We start from the raw sequence: 27,721 nt of genomic DNA on the forward strand, positions 1-27,721 counted from the left end.
CCACATCAAAAATTCTGTTTTTATCATTTACCTATTCGAGGACGAGCAGGAATTAAGCTTGGGGATGCTTGATACGTCTCCAATGTATCTATAATTTTTTATTATTCCATGCTATTATATTATCTGTTTTGGATGTTTTATATGCATTATTATCCTATTTTATATTATTTTTTGGACTAACTTATTAACCTAGAGCCCAGTGCCAGTTTCTGTTTTTCCTTGTTTTTGAGTTTCACAGAAAAGGAATACCAAATGGATTCCAAACGGAATGAAACTTCATGATGATTTTTCTTGGACCAGAAGACACCCAGGGGACTTGGAGTCCAAGCCAGAAGAGCCATGAGGTGGCGACAAGGGTGGAGGGCGCGCCCCCTACCTTGTGGATTTTTTCTGGACCAGAAGACACCAGATGGGCCAAGAAAGTATCTGAGGGGTGCTCTGAGGGGAGCACAACCCACCAAGGCATGCCTGGGGGCCCAGGCGCGCCCAGGTGGGTTGTGCCCACCTCGGTGGCCTCCTGCACCGCCTCTTTGCTCTATAAATACCCCAATATTCCAGAAACCCTAGGGGAGTCGATGAAATTCTATTCCAACCGCCGCAAGTTCCAGAACCACCAGATCCAATTTAGACACCATCACGGAGGGGTTCATCATCCTCATTGGTGCCTCTCCGATGATGCGTGAGTAGTCTTTTGTAGACCTACGGGTCCGTAGTTAGTAGCTAGATGGCTTCCTCTCTCTCTCTTTTGATTCTCAATACAATGGTCTCTTGGAGATCCATATGATGTAACTCTTTTTGCGGTGTGTTTGTTGGGATCCGATGAACTTTGAGTTCATGATTAGATCAATCTTTTTATCCATGAAAGTTATTTGAGTCTTCTTTGATCTCTTATATGCATGATTGCTTATAGCCTCATATTTCTTCTCCGATATTTGGGTTATGTTTGGCCAACTTGATCTATTTATCTTGCAATGGGAAGAGGTGCTTTGTGATGGGTTCGATCTTACGGTGCTTGATCCAGTGATAGAAGGGGAACCGACACGTATGTATCGCTGCTATTAAGGGTAACAAGCTGGGAGTCTATTTCTACATAAATAGATCTTGTCTACATCATGTCATCGTTCTTATTGCATTACTCCATTTTTTTCGTGAACTTAATACACTAGATGCATGTTGTATAGCGGTCGATGTGTGGAGCAATAGTAGTAGATGTAGGCAGGAGTCGGTCTACTAATCTTGGACGTGATGCCTATATAATGATCATTGCCTGGATACGTCATGATTATTTGAAGTTCTAGCAATTGCCCAACCGTAATTTGTTCACCCACCATTTGCTATTTTTCTCGAGAGAAGCCACTAGTGAAATCTACAGCCCCCGGGTCTCTTCTTTATTATATTTGCCTTTGCGGTCTATTTTTATTTGCTTTTATTTTCAGATCTATTAATCAAAAAATACAAAAATACCTTGCTGCAATTTATTGTTATTTATTTTATCTCGCGTTCCCGCGAGATCTATTTATCCAATCTACTGCAAATTTATCTATTCTTTTAGCCGTGAGGGATTGACAACCCCTCTCTTACGTCGGGTTGCAAGTATTTGGTCTTTGTCTGCAGGAGCTGTTTACGTGGTGTTGCGTGGTTCTCCTACTGGTTCGATAACCTTGGTCTCATCACTGAGGGAAATACCTACCGTTGATGTGCTGCATCATCCCTTCCGCTCTAGGGAAATACCGACATAGTTCTAGCAAACATCAAAAGGAATTTTTGGCGCCGTTGCCAGGGACATCATCAACATCTACCAGGTTCCTAATCACAAATCTCATCTCCTTGCAATTTACATTATTTGCCATTTGCCTCTCGTTTTCATCTCCCCCACTTCACAAAAAATTTCCGTTTTATTCACCTTCTTTTTCGTTCGCCTTTTTCTCGTCAGCTCTCTTGTTTGCTATCTTTGCTTGTGTGCCATGAGTCTTCTATTTGCTTGTATCTTTGCTTGCTAAAAATCTATTTATATGGATCCTCATCCACTTGCTAATCTTTTCAAAAGATCCAATTATGATGAACCAATTGCTAGTGAATTGAGTTCACTAGATTATCTTTATGAAGTTTTGCTTGAGTTTTATGAATCTGAAAATTGTGATGAAGTGTTAAACGAAGAAATTTATAAAGTGATTCATGATAGATCCTTGAATGAAAAGCATGATTGTAATGATCTTATTATAAATTCTATTAATGTCAATTGTGTTAATGATATGCAAAACCCCAAGCTTGGGGATGCTTGTTTTGTTATGTCCACTACTTATTGCAATGATCATGATTGGGGTGATAATGATTCTTATGATCTTAAAAATTTATTCAAACCTCATGATGAATATGCTTGGGATAATATTAAAAGTGGGTTTGGAAGAGTGTCAACTTTAGCTAAAAATAATCCCACTATTTTGGAAGAGTGTCAACTTTGCATGCATGTGGATCATGAAGAGAATATTTTATGTGATAGTTATATTGTTGAATTTGATTATGATCATACCTGTAATTATTATGAGAGAGGAAAATATAGTTGTAGAATTTTTCATGTTACTAAATTACCTCTTGTTATGTTGAGATCGTCAATGTTTTATTCCTCTTCTTTGCATATGTTAGATGATAATTTGTTTGCTTATAAAATTCCTATGCATTCCCGCGAGATCTATTTATCCAATCTACCACAATTTGATCTATCTTTTTACCCGTGAGGGATTGACAACCCCTCTCTTACGTCGGGTTGCAAGTATTTGTTCTTTATGTGCAGGAGTTGTTTACGAGGTGTTGTGTGGTTCTCCTACTGGTTCGATAACCTTGGTCTCATCACTAAAGGAAATACCTACCGTTGCTATGCTGCATCATCCCTTCCTCTTTGGGGAAATACCGACATAGTCCTAGCAGACATCAGAGTCCACAAAAATACTTTACTGAAGGAAATATGCCCTTGAGGCAATAATAAAGTTGTTATTTATATTTCCTTATATCATGATAAATGTTTATTATTCATGCTAGAATTGTATTAACCGGAAACTTAGTACATGTGAATACATAGACAAACAGAGTGTCCCTAGTATGCCTCTACTTGACTAGCTCGTTAATAAAAGATGCTTAAGTTTCCTGACCATAGACATGTGTTGTCATTTGATGAATGGGATCACATCATTAGAGCATGATGTGATGTACAAGACCCATCCGTTAGCTTAGCATAATGATCGTTAAGTTTTATTGCTATTGCTTTCTTCATGACTTATACATATTCATCTGACCATGAGATTATGCAACTCCCGAATACCGGAGGAACACCTTATGTGCTATCAAACGCCACAACGTAACTGGGTAATTATAAATATGCTCTACAGCTATCTCCGAAGGTGTTTGTTGGGTTGGCATAGATCGAGATTAGGATTTGTCACTCCGAGTATCGGAGAGGTATCTCTGGTCCCGCTCGGTAATGCACATCACTATAAGCCTTGCAAGCAATGTGACTAATGAGTTAGTTGCGGGATGGTGCATTACGGAACGAGTAAAGAGACTTGCCGGTAATGAGATTGAACTAGGTATGATGATACAGACGATCGAATCTCGGGCAAGTAACATACCGATGACGAAGGGAATAACGTATGTTGTTATTGCGGTTTGACCAATAAAGATCTTCGTAGAATATGGAGGAGCCACTATGAGCATCCAGGTTCCGCTATTGGTTATTGACCGGAGATGTGTCTCGGTCATGTCTACATAGTTCTCGAACCCGTAGGGTCCGCACGCTTAACGTTCGATGACGATTTGTATTATGAGTTATGTGTTTTGGTGATCGAAGTTTGTTCGGAGTCCCGGATGAGATCACGGACATGACGAGGAGTCTCGAAATGGTCGAGAGGTAAAGATTCATATATTGTAAGGTAGTATTCGGACATCGAAATGGTTTCGAGTGGTTCGGGTATTTTACCGGAGTACCGAGGGGTTACCGGAACCCCCCGGGGAAGTATTGGGCCTACATGGGCCCTAAGGGAGAGAAAGGGAAGCCCGCGGGGGGGGGGGGGGGGTGGCGTGTGCCCCCCTCCTAGGGAGTCCGAATAGGACAAGGAGGAGGGGCGCGGCCCCCCTTTCCTCTCCCTCTCCCTCTTCTTCCTTTTCCCTCCGGTGAAGAAAGGAAAAAGAAGGGGGGCCGAATCCTACTCCTAGTAGGACTCCCCCCATGGCGCGCGCCTCCTGGCCGGCCTCCTCCTCCTCCCCTCCTTTATATACGGGGGCAGGGGCACCCATGGGACATCAATTGTTCTCTTAGCCGTGTGCGGTGCCCCCTCCACAGTTTACTCCTCCAGTCATAGCGTCGTAGTGCTTAGGTGAAGCCCTGCGCGGATCACATCACCATCACCGTCGTGCTGATGGAACTCTCCCTCGACCCTCTGCTGGATCAAGAGTTCGAGGGACGTCATCGAGCTAAACGTGTGCTAAACTCGGAGGTGCCGTACGTTCGGTACTAAGATCGGTTGGATCATGAAGACGTTTGACTACATCGACCGCGTTAACCTAACGCTTCCGCTTTCAGTCTACGAGGGTACGTGGACACACTCTCCCCCTCTCATTGCTATGCATCTCCTAGATAGATCTTACATGAGCATAGGATTTTTTTTGAAATTGCATGTTGCGTTCCCCAACAGTGGCATCCGAGCCAGGTCTATGCGTAGATGATATGCACGAGTAGAACACAAAGAGTTGTGGGCGATAATAGTCATACTACTTACCACCAACATCTTATTTTGATTCGGCGGTATTGTTGGATGAAGCGACCCGGACCAACATTACATGACCATGTTCATGAGACCGGTTCTACCGACGTGCTTTGCACACAGGTGGCTGGCGGGTGTCTGTTTCTCCAACTTTAGTTGAATCAAATTTGACTACGGCCGTTCCTTGTTGAAGGTTAAAACAACACACTTGACGAAAAATCGTTGTGGTTTTGATGCGTAGGTAAGAACGGTTCTTGCTAGAAGCCCGTAGCAGCCACGTAAAACTTGCAACAACAAAGTAGAGGACGTCTAACTTGTTTTTGCAGGGCATGTTGTGATATGATATGGCCAAGACGTGATGAGATATAAGTTGTTGTATGAGATGATCATGTTTTGTAGAAGTTATCGGCAACTGGCAGGAGCCTTATGGTTGTCGCTTTATTGTATGAAATGCAATCACCATGTAATTGCTTTACTTTATCACTATGCGGTAGCGATAGTCGTAGAAGCAATAGTTGGCGTGACGACAACGACGCTGCAATGGAGATCAAGGTGTCAAGCCGGTGACGATGGACATCATGACGGTGCTTTGGAGATGGAGATCAAAGGCACAAGATGATGATGGCCATATCATGTCACATATTTTGATTGCATGTGATGTTTATCTTTTATGCATCTTATTTTGCTTAGTACGGCGGTAGCATTATAAGATGACCCCTGACTAAATTTCAAGGTATAAGTGTTCTCCCTAAGTATGCACCGTTCCTACAGTTCGTCGTGCCGAGACACCACGTGATGATCGGGTGTGATAAGCTCTACGTTCACATACAACAGGTGCAAGCCAGTTTTGCACGTGCAGAATACTCGGGTTAAACTTGACGAGCCTAGCATATGCAAATATGGCCTCGGAACACTGAGATCGAAAGGTCGAACATGAATCATATAGTAGATATGATCAACATAGAGATGTTCACCATTGAAAACTACTCCATCTCACGTGATGATCGGACATGGTTTAGTTGATATGGATCACGTGATCATTTAGATGACTAGAGGGATGTCTATCTAAGTGGGAGTTCTTAAGTAATATGATTAATTGAACTTTAATTTATCATGAACTTAGTCCTGATAGTTTTTGCACATCTATGTTGTTGTAGATCAATGGTCCGTGCTATCGTTCCCTTGAATTTTAATGCGTTCCTAGAGAAAGCTAAGTTGAAAGATGATGGTAGCAACTACATGGACTAGGTCCATAACTTGAGGATTATCCTCATTGCTGCACAGAAGAATTATGTCCTGGAAGCACCTAGGTGCAAGGCCCGCTGCAGGAGCAACTCCGGACGTTATGAACGTCTGGCAGACTAAAGCTGATGACTACTCGATAGTTCAGTGTGCCATGCTTTACGGCTTAGAATCGGGACTTCAAAGACGTTTTGAACGTCATGGAGCATATGAGATGTTCCAGGAGTTGAATTTAATATTTCAAGCAAATGCCCGAGTTGAGAGATATGAAGTCTCCAACAAGTTCTATAGCTGCAAGATGGAGGAGAATAGTTCTGCCAGTGAACAGATACTCAGAATGTCTGGGTACCATAACCACTTGACTCAGCTCGGAGTTAATCTTCCTGATGATAATGTCATTGACAGAGTTCTTCAATCACTGCCGCCAAGCTATAAAGGCTTCGTGATGAACTATAACATGCAAGGGATGGAAAATACAATTCCCGAGCTCTTCACGATGCTTAAAGCTGCGGAAGTAGAAATCAAGAAGGAGCATCAAGTGTTGATGGTTAACAAGACCACTAGTTTCAAGAAAAAGGGCCAAGGGAAGAAGGGGAACTTCAAGAAGAATAGCAAGCAAGTTGCTGCTCCCAGGAAGAAGCCCAAGTATGGACCTAAGCTTGAAACTGAGTGCTTCTATTGCAAAGGGACTGGTCACTGGAAGCGGAACTGCCCCAAGTATTTGGCGGATAAGAAGGATGGCAAATTGAAAGGTATATTTGATATACATGTTATTGATGTGTACCTTACTAATGCTCATAGTAGCGCCTGGGTATTTGATACTGGTTCTGTTGCTCATATTTGCAACTCAAAACAGGGGCTACGGATTAAACAAAGATTGGCTAAGGACGAGGTGATGATGCACGTCGGAAATGGTTCCAAGGTCGATGTGATCGCCGTCGGCATGCTACCTCTACATCTACCTTCGGGATTAGTTTTAGACCTGAATAATTATTATTTGGTGCCAGCGTTGAGCATGAACATTATATCTGGATCTTGTTTGATGCGAGATGGTTATTCATTTAAATCGGAGAATAATGGTTGTTCTATTTATATGAGTAATATATTTTATGGTCATGCACCCTTGATGAGTGGTCTATTTTTGTTGAATCTCGATCGTAGTGATACACATATTTATAATATTGAAGCCAAAAGATGCAAAGTTAATAATGATAGTGCAACTTATTTGTGGCACTGCCGTTTGGGTCATATTGGTGTAAAGCGCATGAAGAAACTCCATGCTGATGGGCTTTTAGAATCACTTGATGCTTGCAAACCATGCCTCAGGCAAGATAACTAAGACTCCGTTCTCCGGAACAATGGAGCGAGCAACTGACTTATTGGAAATAATACATACTGATGTACGTGGTCCGATGAGTATTGAGGCTCGCGGCGGGTACGTTATTTTCTGACCTTCACAGATGATTTGAGCAGATATGGGTATATCTACTTAATGAAACATAAGTCTGAAACATTTGAAAAGTTCCAAGAATTTCAGAGTGAAGTAGAAAATCATCGTAACAAGAAAATAAAGTTTCTACGATCTGATCATGGAGGTGAATATTTGAGTTACGAGTTTGGTATTCATTTGAAACAATGTGGAATAGTTTCACAACTCACGCCACCCAGAACACCACAGCGTAATGGTGTGTCCGAACATCGTAACCATACTTTATTAGATATGGTGCGATCTATGATGTCTCTTACCGATTTACCGCTATCATTTTGGGGTTATACTTTAGAGATGGCTGCATTCACGTTAAATAGGGCACCATCTAAATCCGTTGAGACGACACCATATGAACTATGGTTTGGCAAGAAACCTAAGCTGTCGTTTCTTAAAGTTTGGGGCTGCGATTGTTATGTGAAAAAGCTTCAACCTGATAAGTTCGAACCCAAATCGGAGAAATGTGTCTTCATAGGATACCCAAAGGAAACTATTGGGTACACCTTCTATCACAGATCCGAAGGCAAGATATTTGTTGCTAAGAATGGATCCTTTCTAGAGAAGGAGTTTCTCTCGAAAGAAGTGAGTGGGAGGAAAGTAGAACTTGATGAGGTAAATGTACCTTCTCCCAAATTGGAAAGTAGTTCATCATAGAAATCAGTTCTATTGATTACTACACCAATTAGTGAGGAAGCTAATGATGATGATCATCAAACTTCAGATCAAGTTACCACCGAACCTCGTAGGTCAACCAGAGTACGGTCCACACCAGAGTGGTATGGTAATGTTGTTATGGAAGTCATGTTACTTGACCATGATGAACCTACGAACTATGAGGAAGCGATGATGAGCCCAGATTCCGCAAAATGGCTTGAGGCCATGAAACCTGAGATGAGATCCATGTATGAGAACAAAGTGTGGACTTTGGTTGACTTGCCCGATGATCGGCAAGCCATAGAGAATAAATGGATCTTCAAGAAGAAGACTGACGCTGACGGTAATGTTACTATTTACAAAGCTCGACTTGTTGCGAAAGGTTTTCGACAAGTTCAAGGAGTTGACTACGATGAGACCTTCTCACCAGTAGCGATTCTTAAGTCTGTCCGAATCATGTTAGCAATTGCCGCATTTTATGATTATGAAATTTGGCAAATGAATGTCAAAACTGCATTCCTTAATGGATTTCTTAAAGAAGAATTGTATATGATGCAACCAGAAGGTTTTGTCGATCCTAAAGGTGCTAACAAAGTGTGCAAGCTCCAGCGATCCATTTATGGACAGGTGCAAGCCTCTCGGAGTTGGAATATACGCTTTGATAGTGTGATCAAAGCATATGGTTTTATACAGACTTTTGGAGAAGCCTGTATTTACAAGAAAGTGAGTGGGAGCTCTGTAGCATTTCTAATGTTATATGTGGATGACATATTGTTGATTGGAAATAATACAGAATTTCTGGATAGCATAAAAGGATACTTGAATAAGAATTTTTCAATGAAAGACCTCGGTGAAGATGCTTATATATTGGGCATCAAGATCTATAGAGATAGATCAAGACGCTTAATTGGACTTTCACAAATCACATACCTTGATAAAGTTTTGAAGAACTTCAAAATGGATCAGTTAAAGAAATGGTTCTTGCCTGTGTTACAAGGTGTGAAGTTGAGTCAGACTCAATGCCCGACCACTCCAGAAGATAGAGAGAAAATGAAAGTCATTCCCTATGCCTCAGCCATAGGTTCTATCATGTATGCAATACTGTGTACTAGACCTGATGTGTGCCTTGCTATAAATTTAGCAGGAAGGTACCAAAGTAATCCAGGAGTGGATCACTGGACAGCGGTCAAGAACATCCTGAGATACCGGAAAATGACTAAGGATATGTTTCTCGGTTATGGAGGTGACAAAGAGCTTTGTCGTAAATGGTTATGTCGATACAAGCTTTGACACTGATCCGGATGACTCTAAGTCACAAACCGGATACGTATTTATATTGAATGGTGGAGCTGTCAGTTGGTGCAGTTCCAAGTAGAGCGTCGTGGCGGGATCTACGTGTGAAGTGGAGTACATAGCTGCTTCGGAAGCAGCAAATGAAGGAGTCTGGATGAAGGAGTTCATATCCGATCTAGGTGTAATACCTAGTGCATCGGGTCCAATGAATTTTTTTGTGACAATACTGGAGAAATAGCCTTGGCGAAGGAATCCAGATTTCACAAGAGAACCAAACACATCAAGAGAGACTTCAATTCCATCCGCGATCAAGTCAAGGAGGGAGACATACAGATTTGCAAAATACATACGGATCTGAATGTTGCAGACCCGTTGACTAAGCCTCTTCCACGAGCAAAACATGATCAGCACCAAGACTCCATGGGTGTTAGAATCATTACTATGTAATCTAGATTATTGACTCTAGTGCAAGTGGGAGACTGAAGGAAATATGCCCTAGAGGCAATAATAAAGTTGTTATTTATATTACCTTATATCATGATAAATGTTTATTATTCATGCTAGAATTGTATTAACCGGAAACTTAGTACATGTGTGAATACATAGACAAACAGAGTGTCCCTAGTATGCGTCTACTTGACTAGCTCGTTAATCAAAGATAGTTAAGTTTCCTGACCATAGACATGTGTTGTCATTTGATGAATGGGATCACATCATTAGAGAATGATGTGATGGATAAGACCCATCCGTTAGCTTAGCATAATGATCGTTAAGTTTTATTGCTATTGCTTTCTTCATGACTTATACATATTCCTCTGACTATGAGATTATGCAACTCTCGAATACCGGAGGAATACCTTGTGTGCTATCAAACGTCACAACGTAACTGGGTGATTATAAAGATGCTCTACAGGTGTCTCCGAAGGTGTTTGTTGGGTTGGCATAGATCGAGATTAGGATTTGTCACTCCGAGTATCGGAGAGGTATCTCTGGGCCCTCTCGGTAATGCACATCACTATAAGCCTTGCAAGCAATGTGACTAATGAGTTAGCTGCGGGATGATGCATTACGAAACGAGTAAAGAGACTTGCCGGTAACGAGATTGAACTAGGTATGATGATACAGACGATCGAATCTCGGGCAAGTAACATACCGATGACAAAGGGAACAACGTATGTTGTTATTGCGGTTTGACCGATAAAGATCTTCGTAGAATATGTAGGAGCCAATATGAGCATCCAGGTTCCGCTATTGATTATTGACCGGAGATGTGTCTCGGTCATGTCTACATAGTTCTCGAACCCGTAGGGTCCGCACGCTTAACCTTCGATGATGATTTGTATTATGAGTTATGTGTTTTGGTGACCGAAGTTTTTTCGGAGTCCCGGATGAGATCACGGACATGACGAGGAGTCTCGAAATGGTCGAGAGGTAAAGATTCATATATTGGAAGGTAGTATTCGGACATCGAAATGGTTTCGAGTGGTTCGGGTATTTTACCGAAGTACCGAGGGGTTACCAGAACCCCCTGGGGAAGTATTGGGCCTACATGGGCCCTAAGGGAGAGAGAGGGAAGCCCGGGGGGGTGGCGCATGCCCCCCTCATAGGGAGTCTGAACAGGACAAGGAGGAGGGGGTGCGGCCCCCCTTTCCTCTCCCTCTCCCTCTCCTTCCTTTTCCCTCCGGTGAATAAAGGAAAAGGAGGGGTTGTCGAATCCTACTCCTAGTAGGATCCCCCCATAGCGCGCGCCTCCTGGCTGGCCTCCTCCTCCTCCCCTTCTTTATATACGGGGGCAGGGGGGCACCCCATGGGACATCAATTGTTCTCTTAGCCGTGTGTGGTGCCCCCCTCCACAGTTTACTCCTCCAGTCATAGCGTCGTAGTGCTTAGGCGAAGCCCTGCGCGGATCACATCACCATCACCATCATGCTGACGGAACTCTCCCTCGACCATCTGCTAGATAAAGAGTTCGAGGGACGTCGTCGAGCTGAACGTGTGCTAAACTCGGAGGTGTCGTACATTCAGTACTAAGATCGGTTGGATCATGAAGACGTTCGACTACATCAACCGCGTTAACCTAACGCTTCCGCTTTCGGTCTACGAGGGTACGTGGACACACTCTCCCCCTCTCGTTGCTATGCATCTCCTAGATAGATCTTGCATGAGTGTAGGATTTTTTTTAAATTGCATGCTGCGTTCCCCAACATTTACCACCGTCGCAACCTTCTGTTCCCGTGAGATCCCATCTTGGGGCCTTTTCCGGCATCCTGCCGGAGGGGGATTCGATCACGGAGGGCATCTACATCAACTCTATTGCCCTTCCGATGAAGCATGAGTAGTTTACCCCAGACCTACGGGTCCATAGCTAGTAGCTAGATGGCTTCTTCTCTCTCTTTGATTCTCAATACCATATTCTCCTCGATGTTCTCGAAGATCTATCCGACGTAATCTTTTTTGCGGTGTGTTTGTCGAGATCCAATGAATTGTGGATTTATGATCAACTTATCTATGAATATTATTTGAATCTTCTCTGAATTCTTATATGCATGATTTGATATCTTTGTATTTCTCTTTGAATTATCGGTTTGGTTTGGCCAACTAGGTTGGTTTTTCTTGCAATGGGAGAAGTGCTTAGCTTTGGGTTCAATCTTGCATGATTTTCACCCAGTGAAAAAGTAGGGGTAGCGAGACACGTATTGAATTGTTGCCATCGAGGATAAAAAGATGGGATTTTCATCATATTGCTTGAGTTTATTCCTCTACATCATGTTATCTTACCTAAGGCATTACTCCGTTCTTTATGAACTTAATACTCTAGATGCATGCTGGATAGCGGTCGATGTGTGGAGTAATAGTAGTAGATGCAGGCAGGAGTCGGTCTACTTGACACGGAGGTGATGCCTATATGCATACTCATTGCCTTGGATATCGTCATAACTTTGCGCTTTTCTATCAATTGCTCGACAGTAATTTGTTCACCCACCGTATTATTTGCCTTCAAGAGAGAAGCCTCTAGTGAAACCTATGGCCCCAGGTCTATTTTTCATCATATTTATTTCCGATCTACTATTTTGCAATCTTTTATTTTTAGATCTATAAACCCAAAAATCCAAAAATATTTAGTTATTTTTTATTTAGTTTTATGTATCTCTATCAGATCTCACCTTTGCAAGTAACCGTGAAGGGATTGACAACCCCTTTATCGTGTTGGGTGCAAGTGTTTGATTGTTTGTGTAGGTGCATCTATTGGGGACTTACGCGTTTCTCCTACTGGATTGATACCTTGGTTCTTAACTGAGGTAAATACTTATCTCTACTGTGCTGCATCACCCTTTCCTCTTCAAGAGAAAACCAACGCAAGCTCAAGAAGTAGCACCCCTCCCCTGCTTGCCGGAGAACCTTCCCCGCTAGTCAATTTCAGTTGCAACTCTACACCGGACAGTTCCAACTCCACTGTCAATCGGTTGCAACCCCGGTCGTCGACACTCCATGGTTGCAACCCCTGGGGCACCGCTGCCGCCACTCACCGTCGACGCTCGCTGCACGGGATTGCGTGAATGACGGCCACCAATAAATGCCTTTGAATGGCTGTAGAAAAAAAAACATCGCCCGTAGTAGCAAAATCCAACAACGATTGCAGCAAAAATACGGTCGTCATCGTCGTGGTGGCAGCTCTGCCATGTTGGATGTAGCAAAATCACTCGTTGGTAGTAGCAGAATCCGACGACGGTTGCAGCAAAAAGTCGCCGCTGGCACGGGGGCCGTAGCTCCGTCGCAACATGGACGTCACCGGATCAAAAACGATGGTAGCGAAAAAAGGTGCTGGTTCCAGCAAAACACAAAGCCAGTAGTAGCAAAAAAAAAGGAGGGGTTGGTTTCCAGCAAAAAATGACACCGGATGCAGCAAAAATCCCCGCCGGTTCCAGCATACCATGCAGCTGGTTGCAGCAACCTTGCCCCATAGCTGCAGCAAAAAAAAATCCATGGCTGGGAGGTGGCCTCCCTCGCAGCGTCTTGTGACCGTGGTTCCAGCTTTTTCCTTGGCCGATCCAACAATTTTCACCACGGTTGCAACAACCACTTGCTCTGCCTTGTGGATATCAGCATGGCGGGGAGGTCTTCCCACACAAGGGCCCCGCCGCCGATGAGTGAGCTTTGTGGTGGTTCGCGGCAGCGCGGGAGGAGGAGGAGAAACGCGTCGTTGAAGACGAAGACTGGAGGTAGGGGATGAAGTGGTGGAGAAGATAAGGTATGATAGGGCCAGTCTGCACGGGCCCCGCCGTATAGACACGTCTCAGTAGAGGGCGGTTTCATGGGTGCGCAAGGCCAGCGTGGCACAAAACCGAGGGAATTTTCGTCCGGCGCACCGTACATAAGCGTTTCCTTTTTGGAATTGGCAAGCAAAATCTGAAAACTCCAACAAATATTTCCGGATAGAGGGAGTACCTATTTAATCCTCCATCCCAGTTCAGTACAAGCAAACATGTTGATTTTGGAATTGGCAAAGCAAAACCCATGAACTCCGATGACGGGTGCCAAAATGCCAAACATCCCTTCAACCCGATGGACTCTAAGTCCAGCAACGGCTGGATGTTGCATCGTATCAAATCTGACAAGGCATGCTCGTACGTGTAGTAGTTTCGATCCGTTATCTGGTGCTGTCCTCTCCGCCCCACCCTCCCCCGGCTTCCATCTCCACAAACACGCACAAAAAAGGGGCCAAACTCCACCAGGAAAAGGGTAAAGCGGGGGAAGCCATGGCGCTCTCCAGCTGGAGCATGCGCCTCCCCTACAGCCCCTCCCGCCCCACCCTGAACCCTCGCCGCAGCCGCCTCCTCTTCAGCCCCTCCGTCCCCATCCTGAACCCTCGCCCCAGCCGCCTCCCCGCCACGTCCCACGTGGCCGATTCCGGCCGACGCCGCTGCCTCCGCCTGGGCCGCCCGCCCCATGCGTACATCTCGGCGCCGGCGCCCGGCCCCGACGCCTACCAGTCCCCCTCCTTCGACGCCGCAGAGGCGGCTGCCGATGTGGCCGCCGCCATCTCCTCAACTGACGCCATCACCTGGGCTGGCGTCTGGGCCCTCCTGTCGCAGCACAAGGCCCGCTTGGCGATCTCCCTGGCCGCGCTCCTGGCGTGCACGACCAGCACCCTCTCCATGCCGCTCTTCTCAGGTATGGTACATATATATGCTTCAGCCTTCAGCCCCCCTCCGTCGATGGATGCGGCCTGTTTCTGAAATGTGGTGGTTGGATGTTCACAGGGAGGTTCTTCGAAACCCTGATAGGGAGGGGGTCCGAACCCCTAACGAGGCTCTTGTCCAAAATCGCGGTATTATACACACTGGAGCCGATATTTACCATCGTCTTTGTGATCAACATGACGGTGGTCTGGGAGAAAGTGATGGGGAGACTGCGGAGCCAGATATTTCGGAGGATTCTGATCCAAAAGGTAAATGTTGGAACACAACGCTGTAGTTGCTGCTGCCAAATTTGCAGGTGGAAGTACTTCGCATGACATCTTTGATTGCTTGGTGTATCGCTGTTATGTTGTTATCGAACTTAGCTAAGCATGTTTGGTGTGCTTTTATAGCTATTGCAGTAGATTTATGTTTCCGATTTTGTTAGGTTGCTGTTGTTATCACTTCTGTGGTCTGTGCAGCTGATTTAGTTCGTAGTTGTGCTGAATTGGAAGCATTAAGTGCCATTGTACCAGTAGTGTTTTGGTGATGAGAATTTTGACCACTGCTAAGGGGCTGGTGATTCCAGTACATATGCAAATATGTTGATTGTTCACTATTGCTGCCAACAGATTTGTTTGACATTCCTTTGTTACTTTAAACATCTAACACAATAACTATGAAATTATCTTAGCATTATGATGAAATGGTTCATGAATGCTATTCCATTCCTAGGCTGAACCAGCTCTTAGTACGGTTTTACTGCACCATTTGATGCACTTTAGAGGTGGCAGCAAGCTAGCTGCAAGTATTTATGTTGAGTCAGTCGACTCTGCTTTAGGCATTGTAAACGATGGAGTTATAAGGACTAGAATTGACACAGGTGCATACTGTGATGTGATATGGTTTTATCTGTCTATAGCCATGCACCATGAAGTGTAATAAACTAATTAATCTGCACGGAAGTGATACATTAAGCTCATAACCTGCTAAACTCCTTTGCTATGCAGTCTCATTGCTCCTTTTCTTTTGGTCAAATTTATACTACTTCTCATATGCACATTATGTTATTTAAATGGTAATAAATGCCCTTTTCTTTTCTTGCAGATGGTATTTTTTGATCGTCACAAGGTATGCCAGTTGACATACAATGTTCATGATTATTAGTTGGAGAAAAACATGTCAACCATAAATTTCAAGTTTCCCATCCAATTCAAAAACTTTGTAGTACTGTTAAATATACAATGGGAGGAAGTTAAATGTCGCTTGTTCATATAATATCTGGTAAGATGTTAAATTTTGACATGTGACTATTATTCAACCATGAAAGTAATAGAATTAAATTTAGGCTGTTCGGTGTGTGTGTATGTTAAAGCATGATACACGGTTTATTGAAGATTATTGAAGATTAAATAAGAACCACATTTCAGTATAAAAAAGGTTACTGAGCAAATGTTGCATCGGATTTTTCACTTTATTTGTTACACATTTTGTGAATATATCTTAGGAAAGAGAAAATATATTGTTTATTTATGTTTAAAAACCATTGTACAGTGGCATGATTTAGTTTGGTCTGTCATAAAATTGTACTGTCTACTCTTTTGTAGAAAGGCATACTTCTCTTCAAATTATGTCAACCAAAAGATGTCTTGATAGATGCACACCTATGTTCTGAGTACTAACAAACTAGTTAGTAGATGCCAAGAAGCTATTCCATTATTTCATCTCTAGCAAGTTATACCATGATGTTTTTATGGTTTTGTGTTACTTGACTTTAGTGTCAGTCATAGACACTTATTTCTATGTACCTTCCAAGAGAGCATAGGAGAACGGTGATATATTGTTGTGGTTGTCTCAATAAATTGGCAGTTATTAGTCTGCTTCATGTCTTGGTGCAGATATCTTAATATCATTTATGGCAGGTCGGCGAGTTAACTGGATTGTTGACATCTGATTTAGGTTCTTTGAAGGGTGTAGTAAGTGACAACATATCAAGAGATCGTGGGCTAAGGGCATTCTCTGAGGCAAGAAATTTTACATTATGAGAATGTAAGCTTGATGCTGCTAAATGTTAAGAGTTTGATCGGTATAGTATAATTATATAATCTCTCAGGGCTAATTGTAATGCTCTTAACTACTCCCTTCAGTTCTACCCATTGTTTACATGTAGCCTACTATTCCATTCATATCATGTACTTGATATTAATTTAATGATCTTACTTACTTGCACTCTGTCTCATGCTGGCCTCATAAAGCATTTTTCTATTCTATTTTCAGATCACTGGTACACTGTGTATACTTTTCACATTATCCACTGAGCTTGCTCCTGTTCTAGGACTCCTCATAGTCTCTGTCTCCGTAATAGTTGGTAATTTTCTGAAAGCTATATGCGTGGGGCATGTCCTTTGTTGTTTATACTGTGTATGACATTTCCTTCAGATTGCTAGAGTAGTTTTCATCATTTGGAAATGTTAAAGCATGTGTTGAAAATGGGCTATTATTTGTGGTAAATAACCATAACAGGTTTGCTAAGGACCTATGTTTGGAGGATGATCCCTCGTATCCTATACCTTTTTAAATTTTGTTTCGAGCCTCTGAAGAACCTGAATATAATCTTGGTATTAGATTTGTGATTTCCCTTAAAGTAACATGTATGTCTTATGCTCAAAGCTTGAATGTCCTTTGTGTTCAGCTAATGAAAATTCTTTCTATTTATGTGTTCCCTATGAGTTCTCAAACCACGTTAATATAGAGCTCCAGGTAAAAAAAAAACGTTAATATAGAGCTTTTGTTAGAATCATGAATAATTGAGTGCCAACTGCCAACTGATCGTGCATTGAATTATTTGGTTTTTAAAAACAGCCACGAGATAATTTGTGCCTTTGAAATATAAAATTGTCTTTTTCTTTTGATGTTTGTGTTTATCTTTTTGTTAATAATTTATTTTTTGTCAGAGATGATCACCACATTTAATAGGCTTCCAAGACTTTGCTTCTTAGGTCTTGAATAAGTGAATTTGGTTTTCTAGGAAATTAGTTGTATTAAATAATTTCGAGTTCTTTTCCCCAGAATTTTTTCCCTAGGGTTGTAATTAGGCGATTTGGTTTTTGAAAGATTTATTACATATCGCCTTTGACAAGGTAATTTTTCTAACCAGCTATTTTCAAGAGGTCAACTGTCCCCACCTTTAAATCTTACGGAATTGTCCAAGCTCATATATCAGACTGCGTGTCAGAAACATTTTCAGCCATCCGTACTGTGAGTACCCTTTGTCAGAATGCTTATTTGAACTTCTGTTGAACTTTAATATGGTTCTGTTAGACACATGCTCAACTGTTTGGATTATCCCTGTTTAACGCAAACGTACATATGCAGGTTAGGTCATTTGGTGGCGAGAAACGACAAATTTCTATGTTTGACAACTTGGTATGTCACGTCACTTATGGACTTCTTTTTTCTTGGAAACAGTGGGGAACGTCATTATTCTACCGGCCGTAGTTTCTTTGTATCAGATTCCAAAGAAAGGATCCAAACAGAAACTACAGCCCGTAGAAATAATGACGTTCTCAATGTTCCTTTTGCCAGTTCTATATAATAGATAAAATTACAAATTACAAATTACAAAGGAATGATCCGGGCGAAAACTACAACCATAAGAATAATAACTCTCTAAATGTCTGCTGTTAAGGAAATAGTAACTTGTATTTACAGGGGGCCAAAGGCCATTATCTATATACAATGTACAGGTGGCAAATATGCAGGGAGCCCCTTATATTATGGGGAAACTATACAAGCTACATGGAAACGTAATATAACTATTAACACCCCCCCCCCCCCCTCAAACTGAAGGTGGATCCACAACACTGAGTTTGAAGAGATGAAGTCCATGCTGCGCTTTAATCTGGGCCTTTGTAAAGAAATTTGCCAACTGTAACTCGGAAGGTACATACTGAAGAGCAATAAAATTATCATGGAAAATAACGCACACAAAAAAAAAAAATGCATGGTGAGCTCATGCTTCACAGGGTCACGTGCAATACTAATAGCACATGTACCATCTGACAAGAGCAGGGTAGCTGTAGTGACAGAAACGCCAAACTACTAGAGTAACCACGGTAACCAAGTCACCTATGCCGTCAAAAGAGCCATAGCTCACAACTCAGCCTCTGCACTCAAACGGGAAACTGCAATTTGTTTCTTTGTCTTTCAGGCAATGAGAGAACCACCAAGAAAAACATTAAGCAGAAAGTGAACGGCTATCCAAGGGATCACTAGCCCACGTAGCATCCGAATAGATGTGAAGCTGTGACAAACTGGAGTGGGGAAAGAAAAGACAGTGAGAGATCGTGCCATGATATCGGAGAACACAAAGAAGGTAACTATAGTGAACCGAAGTGGGTGCAGAAACAAACTGACTCAAAATATGGACATGATAGGGGATATCTGGACGAGTGACAGCTAGACTGACAAGACTCCCAACAAGATGGCGATAACGTGTCGGATCATACAAGGGGTCACCATAAGAAGCACAGAGGTGAACATTGAGCTCCATGGGTGAAAAAAAAAATACTTGGGGGCCAATGGCCAGTGTGTATATATATATATGCAAGGAACCCCTTATACTGTGGGGGAAATATACAGGCTATACATGGAAACATAATATAACTCTAACAAGCCAAATGGTAAATTAGGCAAAAGCTGGTGGGCAATCGGGATTATGAGAATCAACCACAATTTAATTGCAACTGGTCCTAACAGTTATAGCCCACCTGCAGGTCTACATAAGACCTTGGCACATTCAATCCCCTCCAAAGCATCAACCGTATGCACTGTCCCAAACCCACTAAGGCCAGCATCAATGGTTCACATCTCGCAGCACGAGGGCATGTCTGGGGGCAATGATCCCATCTCCTGTTGTGTACTATGAGGAGATGCACTCGTGTGTCCTTTAGTCAGTATGAGGCTACTCCCAGCCTCGGTTTATGGTGCACTGGTTAGTGTGTCGCACCAATGGGGGCTTATGCAAGTTTGCAAGTGGGCCTTGGTTGTCACTTCTTAGGACCCATTACAATGAAAAAGAAGGTTAAAACTAGTAAGTTCTTTGATTCAAAATAGTGGTAAACTGTAGCTCCTTGAAGTAGTCTCATACATATACAAACTATTTATAAAATCTAGTAAAACTGTGTATAGAAGGTAGTAATTCCAAAATGATTTTTTTACTAGTTAAGTCACTAATTACTATATTTTGTACACTAGTTTAATATATGTTGTGCACTTTTTACTAGGGTTATAGAATAAGCTATTCTACACTCATGCTTAGAATAGGGTTTCTATGCATATGTATGCCTGATAGTTTGTGAAAAGAGTTACAATCCTCGAGGAAATGAGGGTCTAACCTCTCCACCTCTCGCGACCGCGTTGCCCCCGCGTGCGACTGGCCGCGCGGCGACCTCTCCTCCTCCAGCCCCCCCTCTCCCCTTCCTCCCCGCCGTCGTCGCTGGCGCCCACGGCCGCCCTGGCCCCGGGGACGCTGGTGGCGGCAGCCCCCTGACCTTTTCCTCCTGGTGGCACTCCAGCCTGGGGCGGAGCTGCACCGGGGGGGTGCTCCTAGGCGGTGCGGCCTGGCTGGCGGCGGGGTTCCTCATCGCGGCGTGGGCGGGCGGCTGGGCGGCGGCGCTCGGATCTGGGCCTGGGCGGGCCGGCGGCGGGACGGTGCTGCGGCGTGACTCCCGGGAGGTGGGGGAGCGGCGATGAACGGCGGGGGCTGGCGGCGCCATCGCCAGCTTGCTGCAGCGTGGCCGGCGGGGCTTAGCGGGCCCGTTTCGGGCCTGGCCGGGCCAGGGGTGGCCTTGCATGCCCCGCTGCCGTGTCCGGACGGCTACCGTGACGGTGCCGGAGGCCCGGGCCTCTCGCACGACGGCGGTGGAGGTGGTTTCCTCCCGCTTGGCCTTGGTGCTGCTGCTCCCGTCGCTTGGATCTTCTCTCCGGTCTTCTTGGCCTCGTGGTGGTGCTCGCAGCGAGACGGCGTTGGTGGCGGCGCAACCGTGATGGCGCATGGTGTTGGGCGGTGGTTTGGTTGGTCGGCTCCGGTTGGACGGTGGGGTTTGGAGTGCGGGAGAAATCCTTGCCGGTTCGTCCAGCTCCGATGCGGTGACACCGGCGGGTGCCACTATCCCTTCTTGGAGGGTGTCGGTTGTAGCTATCCCCCACCTCCCTCCGCGTACTGGGGGAAACCCTAGGACTTGTCCGGGCAGCAGCGTCGTTGGCGTCGCATCCCTTCTTGGAGGTGCTGCTTAGTTCGCGGTAGATCGGAGCCTCGGGCTGTGGTGGTTTGTTTGGAGGGCGCAGCGGTCGCGGGTCTTCAGCGCTTTGTTGAGCTGCCGCTGTTGGCATTTATTTCTTCTTCTTTTTCTTTGGGCTTGATGTGCTGCTCGCCCCAGCATTGCGATGTGTACAATGGTGGTTTTCTTTGGAATACAAAGCGGGGGGAAACCCTTTTTCGGTAAAAGAGTTACAATAATTTCTAAGTGAATTTACGATCCAAAATTCTACAGCAGAAGTTATGATTTTACTATCCACCATCACATTTGTAAAATTACGTCTGCTTCTACAAAATTTACGATCTACTTAACACAATCTTAGGACCGCATGCAAAATAACTCATTGTACTCAGGCCCGTCCCTGGGGCAGGGTAGCTAGGACGACCACCCTGGACCCTAAACCTCAGGGGCCCCAACTGAGCTATCTCTTAGAGCCCAAGGGCCTATTTACTCAAGTGAAAATGACAGTGAATCGGCAGCAATAGCTTTGCTCATACAGAACAAAGGTCACCTCGCCCGCTCTTCTTTTTCTTTGCAAAAAATAACACGCACATGCCTAGATAGAGCATAAGAAAGCTTCGGAGCACTTACCACCGTCTCTAACAAGAGGGGTTCTTCTTCTTTTATTGAAAAAAGACTCATACTGGCGTGAGCAATATGTCTAAAAATTAAGTATCATACCATTTATTTTGTGGCATTTGCACACTAAAATCAAACATAGCTCCCCATTTTTTTTCATGCATACTACAATCACTTTTTTCTTCACATGAACTAAAAGACACATAGTTCCTTCTATTATTTAGATGCATTATTATTTTGTTTTTTGGATTTTTAAATTTGTCCTTTGCTACTTTTTAAATAAAGGGAGCACACGTTACTCGGACCCGGGTGTACCAAAACAACACCCACACAAGCCTCGCCTAAAAGCCTAGCGACAGTTTCTCAGGTTGTCACAACTATAGAAGATAGGTGAATGGACTAACTAGCCTTCTGCAAGAGCATTATTTGAAGGAGGAAGTGATCGTTAAGACTACGATTGTTTTTTTTACCAGGTTAACTTATTATTAGAGTTTGTTTATCTACCTTTTTCCAATGTTTTGTGACTACCAACTTCTATGGTGTATAAATGGATAGTATTTTTACAGTTCATAGGGATGGCCTTGAGTTATTGTCTTGCCCTGGCCCCCTGATATGTCAGGGCCTGCCCTGATTGTACTTGCAGTCGCAAGAGTAGAATAGCAGATATTAATTTGAAGACTGAAATGATCTAATGAACCTAAACGCTGACCAAACTTCCCTAAGGAAAAGCCCTGGCCAAACTCAAGAAGCATAGCGAACAGACTTCTCAATGGGACTATAGAGTGTTTCTTTTTCAGAGTATTGCAATGTTCGATTATTCCTTTTGGTGGTTATATTCTTATACCGATGTTATGCTGGTCACACAGGCTTTCTTACCTTGTTAACACTTTTTTTTTGTTTGATAGGCACTTTCTTTTCAAAATAGCGGCACAAAGCTAGGAGTGCTGAAAGCTGCCAATGAGTCATTGACTCGAGTGGTAGTTTATGTTTCCCTAATGGCGCTTTACATTCTTGGTGGAAGCAAAGTCAGTGCGGTAAGCCTCTGAATACATTGTGTATAAGATACTAATTACAATTGCCTGACATGCAATACTCTTTTCTAAAGATTGCAACTGCTGCTGTTTAGTTATGTACTCCCTCCATTCCTAAATGTATGTCTTTTTAGAGATTCCACTACAAACTACATACGGATGTATATAGACATATTTTAGAGTGTAGATACTCATTTTGCTCCGTATGTAGTCCATAGTGGAATCTCTAAAAAGACTTATATTTAGGAACGGAGGGAGTAATAAAGTTAGATGCAACGAGATGGAACGTCATGGTTAGATGCAACGAGATGGAGTGGTTCTGTCTCAGCATTTGGTTGGGGAGATAGAATAGGGTGAATTTGATTCAATTTACCTTTCGTATAGGAATGGTGAGGTTATCTCTGTCGTATATACAAATTTTCACATTAACTCACTTGCATTTTTAGCTGCAACTTATTCGAAGTTTAGTTATATTTTATTTGTATTCAACACTTGATCATAAGTTGCACACACAAGAGCAGTAAACGGCCAACGTGTGTATAACATGCGAAAGACATACGTACATTCTATCACAAAATAGATAATGTCACAAACTTAATCAGCCAGGCACCGAACAATGTGTTACATCCATCCTGATCTCGCTAGCTTGCCCTGCTCGCATTGATGATGTGCGCCAGAATCACCACCACCCAGCAGCAGTCGCCCACGACCTGCCACAACCAACGCCGGCTGTGCCCAAGCTCTAGCTGCTGCCACTTGAGAGACAGTGAGGGAGACGGTCTGGCCGACACTGCTCTGCTCTGGTCCCCGTCAAACCGGTCCCCGCCAACATGTCGTTGCTGCTTGGCGCTGCTGCTTGGATGGTGGAGATTCTGAACTAAGCCGGAACAGGTGTCACTGCCTGCTGCTGCTGCTGCTTCGCCGTGCATGATTTGATCCGCCACCTCCTTGCCATTTTCTGGCATGATGTGCTTTTTGCTCTTATAACATTTAAGGTCAAAGCTTTGGCAGAGGGGTTTATATTAGACACATGTACAGTTTTATTGGCTGAGGATGTAATCCAGCCACTTACCGTAGACCTTAGGATGTCTAACTTCTTCCTGTATACAACACTAAATCATCTACAACATTGAAGCCTACTACATAGCTTGAGTTGTTTGCATTGCACTGTTTTTGTTACTGAGTGGTTTACTGCTTACCAGTAGCCACTAGTTTGTTATAAAGAAAGAAAGAAAGGAAAAGACATTTTACTATTGAGCGGGTTACTAGTAGTTTGGAACTTTAGCTAATCTCTTTGACACCACTGTGACATCCTAGCTTAAAGGACTGATAGTACTGCTCATATCAACAAGACGGATCATCTTTTCTGGAAGCTCATCTCCTAAGAACCTCTGAGTTAAACATGCTTGGCTCGGAGTAATTTGGGGATGGCTGACCGACCAGGGAAGTTCCCCTCTGTGACCAGTCTAGAGCCTAGAGGATGATAGCCAGTAACTGGTGCCAGTCTGGGAGTGGTTGGGGTGTTACAACCACTAGCAACAAGCATAGTGCAGTGCTAGACTTTAGCACTTTAGCACCAATATTGACAAGTTTCTCTTCCATTTTGACCTTTAGTTTGAAAAATAAAATGTAAACAATGTTCTCATTGTCTTTTAGGTTTAACATGGTGTTACTAGCCGCATTTTTACACTGCTGAAATATATCATTTCACAAATAACACTACTTGCTTCATCCAAAAATTAATCAATTCAAAAGTGCCTTAGCACCATGTAAGCTTCTGTTGCTGAAACTGATTCTGTACACAATCATTCATTTGTTTTACTTTTTTTTTTGCGAGTATTCATTTGTCTTACTTCGAGAACACATTTTATGTCTATCCAAGGTACATGCACTCAATAGCTTGGCTTTACACTTTCACTCATCAGCATGCATGTTAATTCATGTTATGAATTTCATTGTGCCATGAGGCTTGTATTGTCTGGTTGGAATCAGAAGAATATGATTATTTTACTATTTCAGGGCAAGTTGTCTATTGGAACCATGGCATCTTTTATTGGTTACACATTCACACTGACCTTTGCTGTAAGTAGCAAATCTTGCTTATTGAGTATTTTGTTGTAGCTTCATTTGTTGTTCATTGCATATATATAGGTACAAGATAAAAACATGTATTTTAGGTTCAAGGAGCTGTTAATACCCTAGGTGATCTGCGTGGGACATTTGCTTCTATAGAGAGAATAAATTCTGTTCTGTCAGCAAAGGACATTGATGATTCACTTGCGTATGGTTTAGCCAAAGAACTTGACAATAAAGAAACTGAAGATTCTAATGGTAGAGTGCATGAAAAGGGCACTGTTAACACACGTTACATGTCAGCATTGAAATCTTCAAGCAGCTGTAGTGATCTAGCCTGGTCTGGAGACATTCACCTGGAAGGTAGGATTCCCGTTTTATATATCTATTCAATTAATGCAGGAGTTCCCTCCATATTACATAGATCCATATAATTTCCATATTATGCATTACCATCTGCTATATTCCATTATTATTTTTCCATATTGTGAAATGTGAGTGTGCAGCTTAATTTTCTAAGATTAAGTTTCAGGTTTGAATTTATTTGTAATTTAGTCTATGTTCTGTAATAAGCTCGTCATGGTGTCCCCAAGTTTCACTTGTTTTTGTTGAAAACATAATTTGATGGGGTATGTTTTCTGATAATTTTTGAAGTCTGTTTAACTTTAATGAGAGCAGCTCAATGATTTTCATTTTGAGTTTGTTTGAGATGTCCAAAAGACATCGTTGACCACTGGCATACAACTGATACTCATATATCTGGCAGATGTTCATTTCTCCTATCCACTGAGATCTGATGTGGATGTCTTAAATGGGCTTGATCTTGTAATTGAGTGTGGAAAAGTCACAGCACTTGTTGGCTCTAGTGGTGCTGGGAAAAGTACAGTGGTGCAACTTTTAGCGCGGTACTATGAGGTAAGTACCGCTGTATATCCATAGCAAACATTACTGTTATCTGCTTGTGTTTCATGAATGTAGCAACATCATAGATTTGTTCCAATCTTGCAGCCTACTCAAGGTCGCATCACGGTGGCAGGGGAAGACATTCGTGTATTTGATAAAAGAGAATGGTCTCAAATTGTATCCCTAGTGAATCAGGTATGCTGTATACCAAATCACCAATCTTTTCATGCCATTTATCACTAGTTCATAGTAGTACACATGTATCAGTTATTCCCATTGATTCATTTGAACTGCTAGATTTTGTCGGCAATCATTCCACAATTACTGTAAATAAGGGATACAAAATTTACCATTTCAAAGTTAGTAATTCTGTTAAGTCTTTTTCGTATGAAAATATCAGGACCCTGTCCTATTCTCGGCATCTGTCGGCGAAAACATTGCTTATGGTCTTCCAGATGACGTTGTCTCCAAGGATGAGATAATAAAAGCTGCCAAAGCTGCCAATGCTCATGAATTCATCATCTCGCTTCCACAGGTTTGACAGCCTATCATTAACTGGCGCTAGTTATAGTCTCTTATCTCCGATGATATGCTCATACCCATTTCCTCATTTATTTGCAATTCAGGGCTATGATACTCTTGTGGGAGAACGAGGTAGCCTCCTAAGTGGGGGACAGAGACAGGTAATTTGCAGTCTTAATATTTGCGTTGATGAATGAATGAATGACAATATTGTTGTTACTTTGATTAAGGAATCATTGGTGCTTTATCCTTACTACTGTCAATTTATTGTGTTGCTTTATTGAAACTGAATGAATGACACTTCTTCTGTTGCATTACAGAGAATTGCAATTGCCCGAGCTCTTCTGAAAAATGCTCCTTTTCTAATACTTGATGAGGTACCTCGCAGAAACCGAACCTTGTGTACTGCACAGGCTGCATGAGATAATAATCCTTCTCCGCAAATTTTGTTGGGATGACTCACCTTATGTTCACTCAAGGAACTCATGCTATTTACAGGCTACAAGTGCACTGGACACAACAAGTGAGCGGCTTGTGCAGGAAGCTCTCGATCTCTTGATGAAGGGTAGGACTTCTTTGGTGATCGCCCACAGGTTGAGCACCGTGCAAAACGCGCACCGAATCGCCGTCTGCTCAGATGGCAAGATCATGGAACTTGGGACGCACGCGGAATTGGTCGCCAAGGGAGGCAGTTATGCAGCACTTGTAGGCACGCAAAGGCTTGCGTTTGAGTAAACACCTTGCTAACATTTTTTGTTCCACACATGACGTTATAGGCTGCAACCGGTTTGCGATATACATGTAACAAAGATTAAAGGTTGAAGAAGATTTACGAAATTATACATTAATTGTGCAGTGCATGCATGTAACAAAAGTGAAACTCAAACAAGAATAGAGCACTTTGTATTGTGTGTGTCCTCATCGAGTGCAATGTTTATAGTGAAGCAGAAAAGAAGTTTTGTTTCAAGAGTCAGTGTGAGCTGATCATCACTAGGTATATTGGAGTGGTTTGCTGTGTGCGCTATTAGTCTAACCCCATCAGCATTCTATGCAATGCTCAGCCTAGCCAGACCTAACTAAGATAGGAAGTGATGGAGGACACTGCTCGGTAGCTTGGAAGACGGGTCTGCATGCCGAGAGGAAATTACACATAACAACCTTGTGAGCTAGGGTAACCAGTTGGTACCACATTTGGAACTACTCATGCCGAGGCATCGTCTTTTAGTTTTACCAGTAACACATAGCACTGATCCGTCAGATAAGCTCATGAAAACAGCAAAACTGACCAGTCGGGTCCGTTTGCAGGGTTAGAGCAACTCCAATGTGCTGACCTATTTCGTCTGCGGGCGTTCGTTTGGGTCGTGGCGGACAGAAAAGTCAGCTCAACGCGCCAACCCAAACGGACGCGTGTCCGCTTTTCGTCTGCCTGCTGACCCATTCCCGGCTTATTTTTGAGCCTGATTTACGTCGACGTGGACACGAGACGGACGCGTGCACTGCACGGCAACTACTCCTCCTGGCCCGCCAGTCGGTGGCAAAGCATCCACCATTACCTCCAATTTTCAACCCCCCCCGCCCGCGCGCTCCCGGCCGCTCGCCATGGACGACGCCCTTGATGCCGCCGCCGGCCTCGCCTCCGCCCCTCCGGCAAAGGCAAGCCCCGCGCCCCTCGCAAGACCGTCGCGCC

General features: G+C 43.4%; 1 protein-coding gene across 1 annotated transcript; it reads left to right on the plus strand.

Moving 5' to 3' along the window:
- Positions 1-14,087: 14,087 nt before the first annotated feature.
- LOC109784562 (ABC transporter B family member 28) lies at positions 14,088-27,001 on the plus strand. The gene is made up of 16 exons (XM_020343161.4): positions 14,088-14,601; positions 14,691-14,878; positions 15,714-15,737; positions 16,529-16,630; positions 16,884-16,974; positions 17,764-17,864; positions 17,982-18,032; positions 22,411-22,539; positions 24,556-24,618; positions 24,714-24,972; positions 25,376-25,524; positions 25,618-25,707; positions 25,913-26,047; positions 26,139-26,195; positions 26,355-26,411; positions 26,533-27,001. The coding sequence occupies exons 1-16, from the start codon at positions 14,187-14,189 to the stop codon at positions 26,767-26,769; spliced, it is 2,148 nt and encodes a 715-aa protein (XP_020198750.1). The 5' UTR covers positions 14,088-14,186; the 3' UTR covers positions 26,770-27,001.
- Positions 27,002-27,721: the final 720 nt, after the last annotated feature.

This window comes from Aegilops tauschii, chromosome 7 (genome assembly GCF_002575655.3).
Source record: "Aegilops tauschii subsp. strangulata cultivar AL8/78 chromosome 7, Aet v6.0, whole genome shotgun sequence".
NCBI classification, from domain to species: domain Eukaryota; kingdom Viridiplantae; phylum Streptophyta; class Magnoliopsida; order Poales; family Poaceae; genus Aegilops; species Aegilops tauschii.

Coding starts and splice junctions, on each gene's coding strand:
- LOC109784562 (XM_020343161.4), top strand. CDS start 14,187: ATGGCGCTCTCCAGCTGGAGCATGCGCCTCCCCTACAGCCCCTCCCGC. Junction 26,048..26,138: donor TCATCATCTCGCTTCCACAG/GTTTGACAGCCT, acceptor TTTGCAATTCAG/GGCTATGATACTCTTGTGGG. Junction 26,196..26,354: donor TAAGTGGGGGACAGAGACAG/GTAATTTGCAGT, acceptor GTTGCATTACAG/AGAATTGCAATTGCCCGAGC.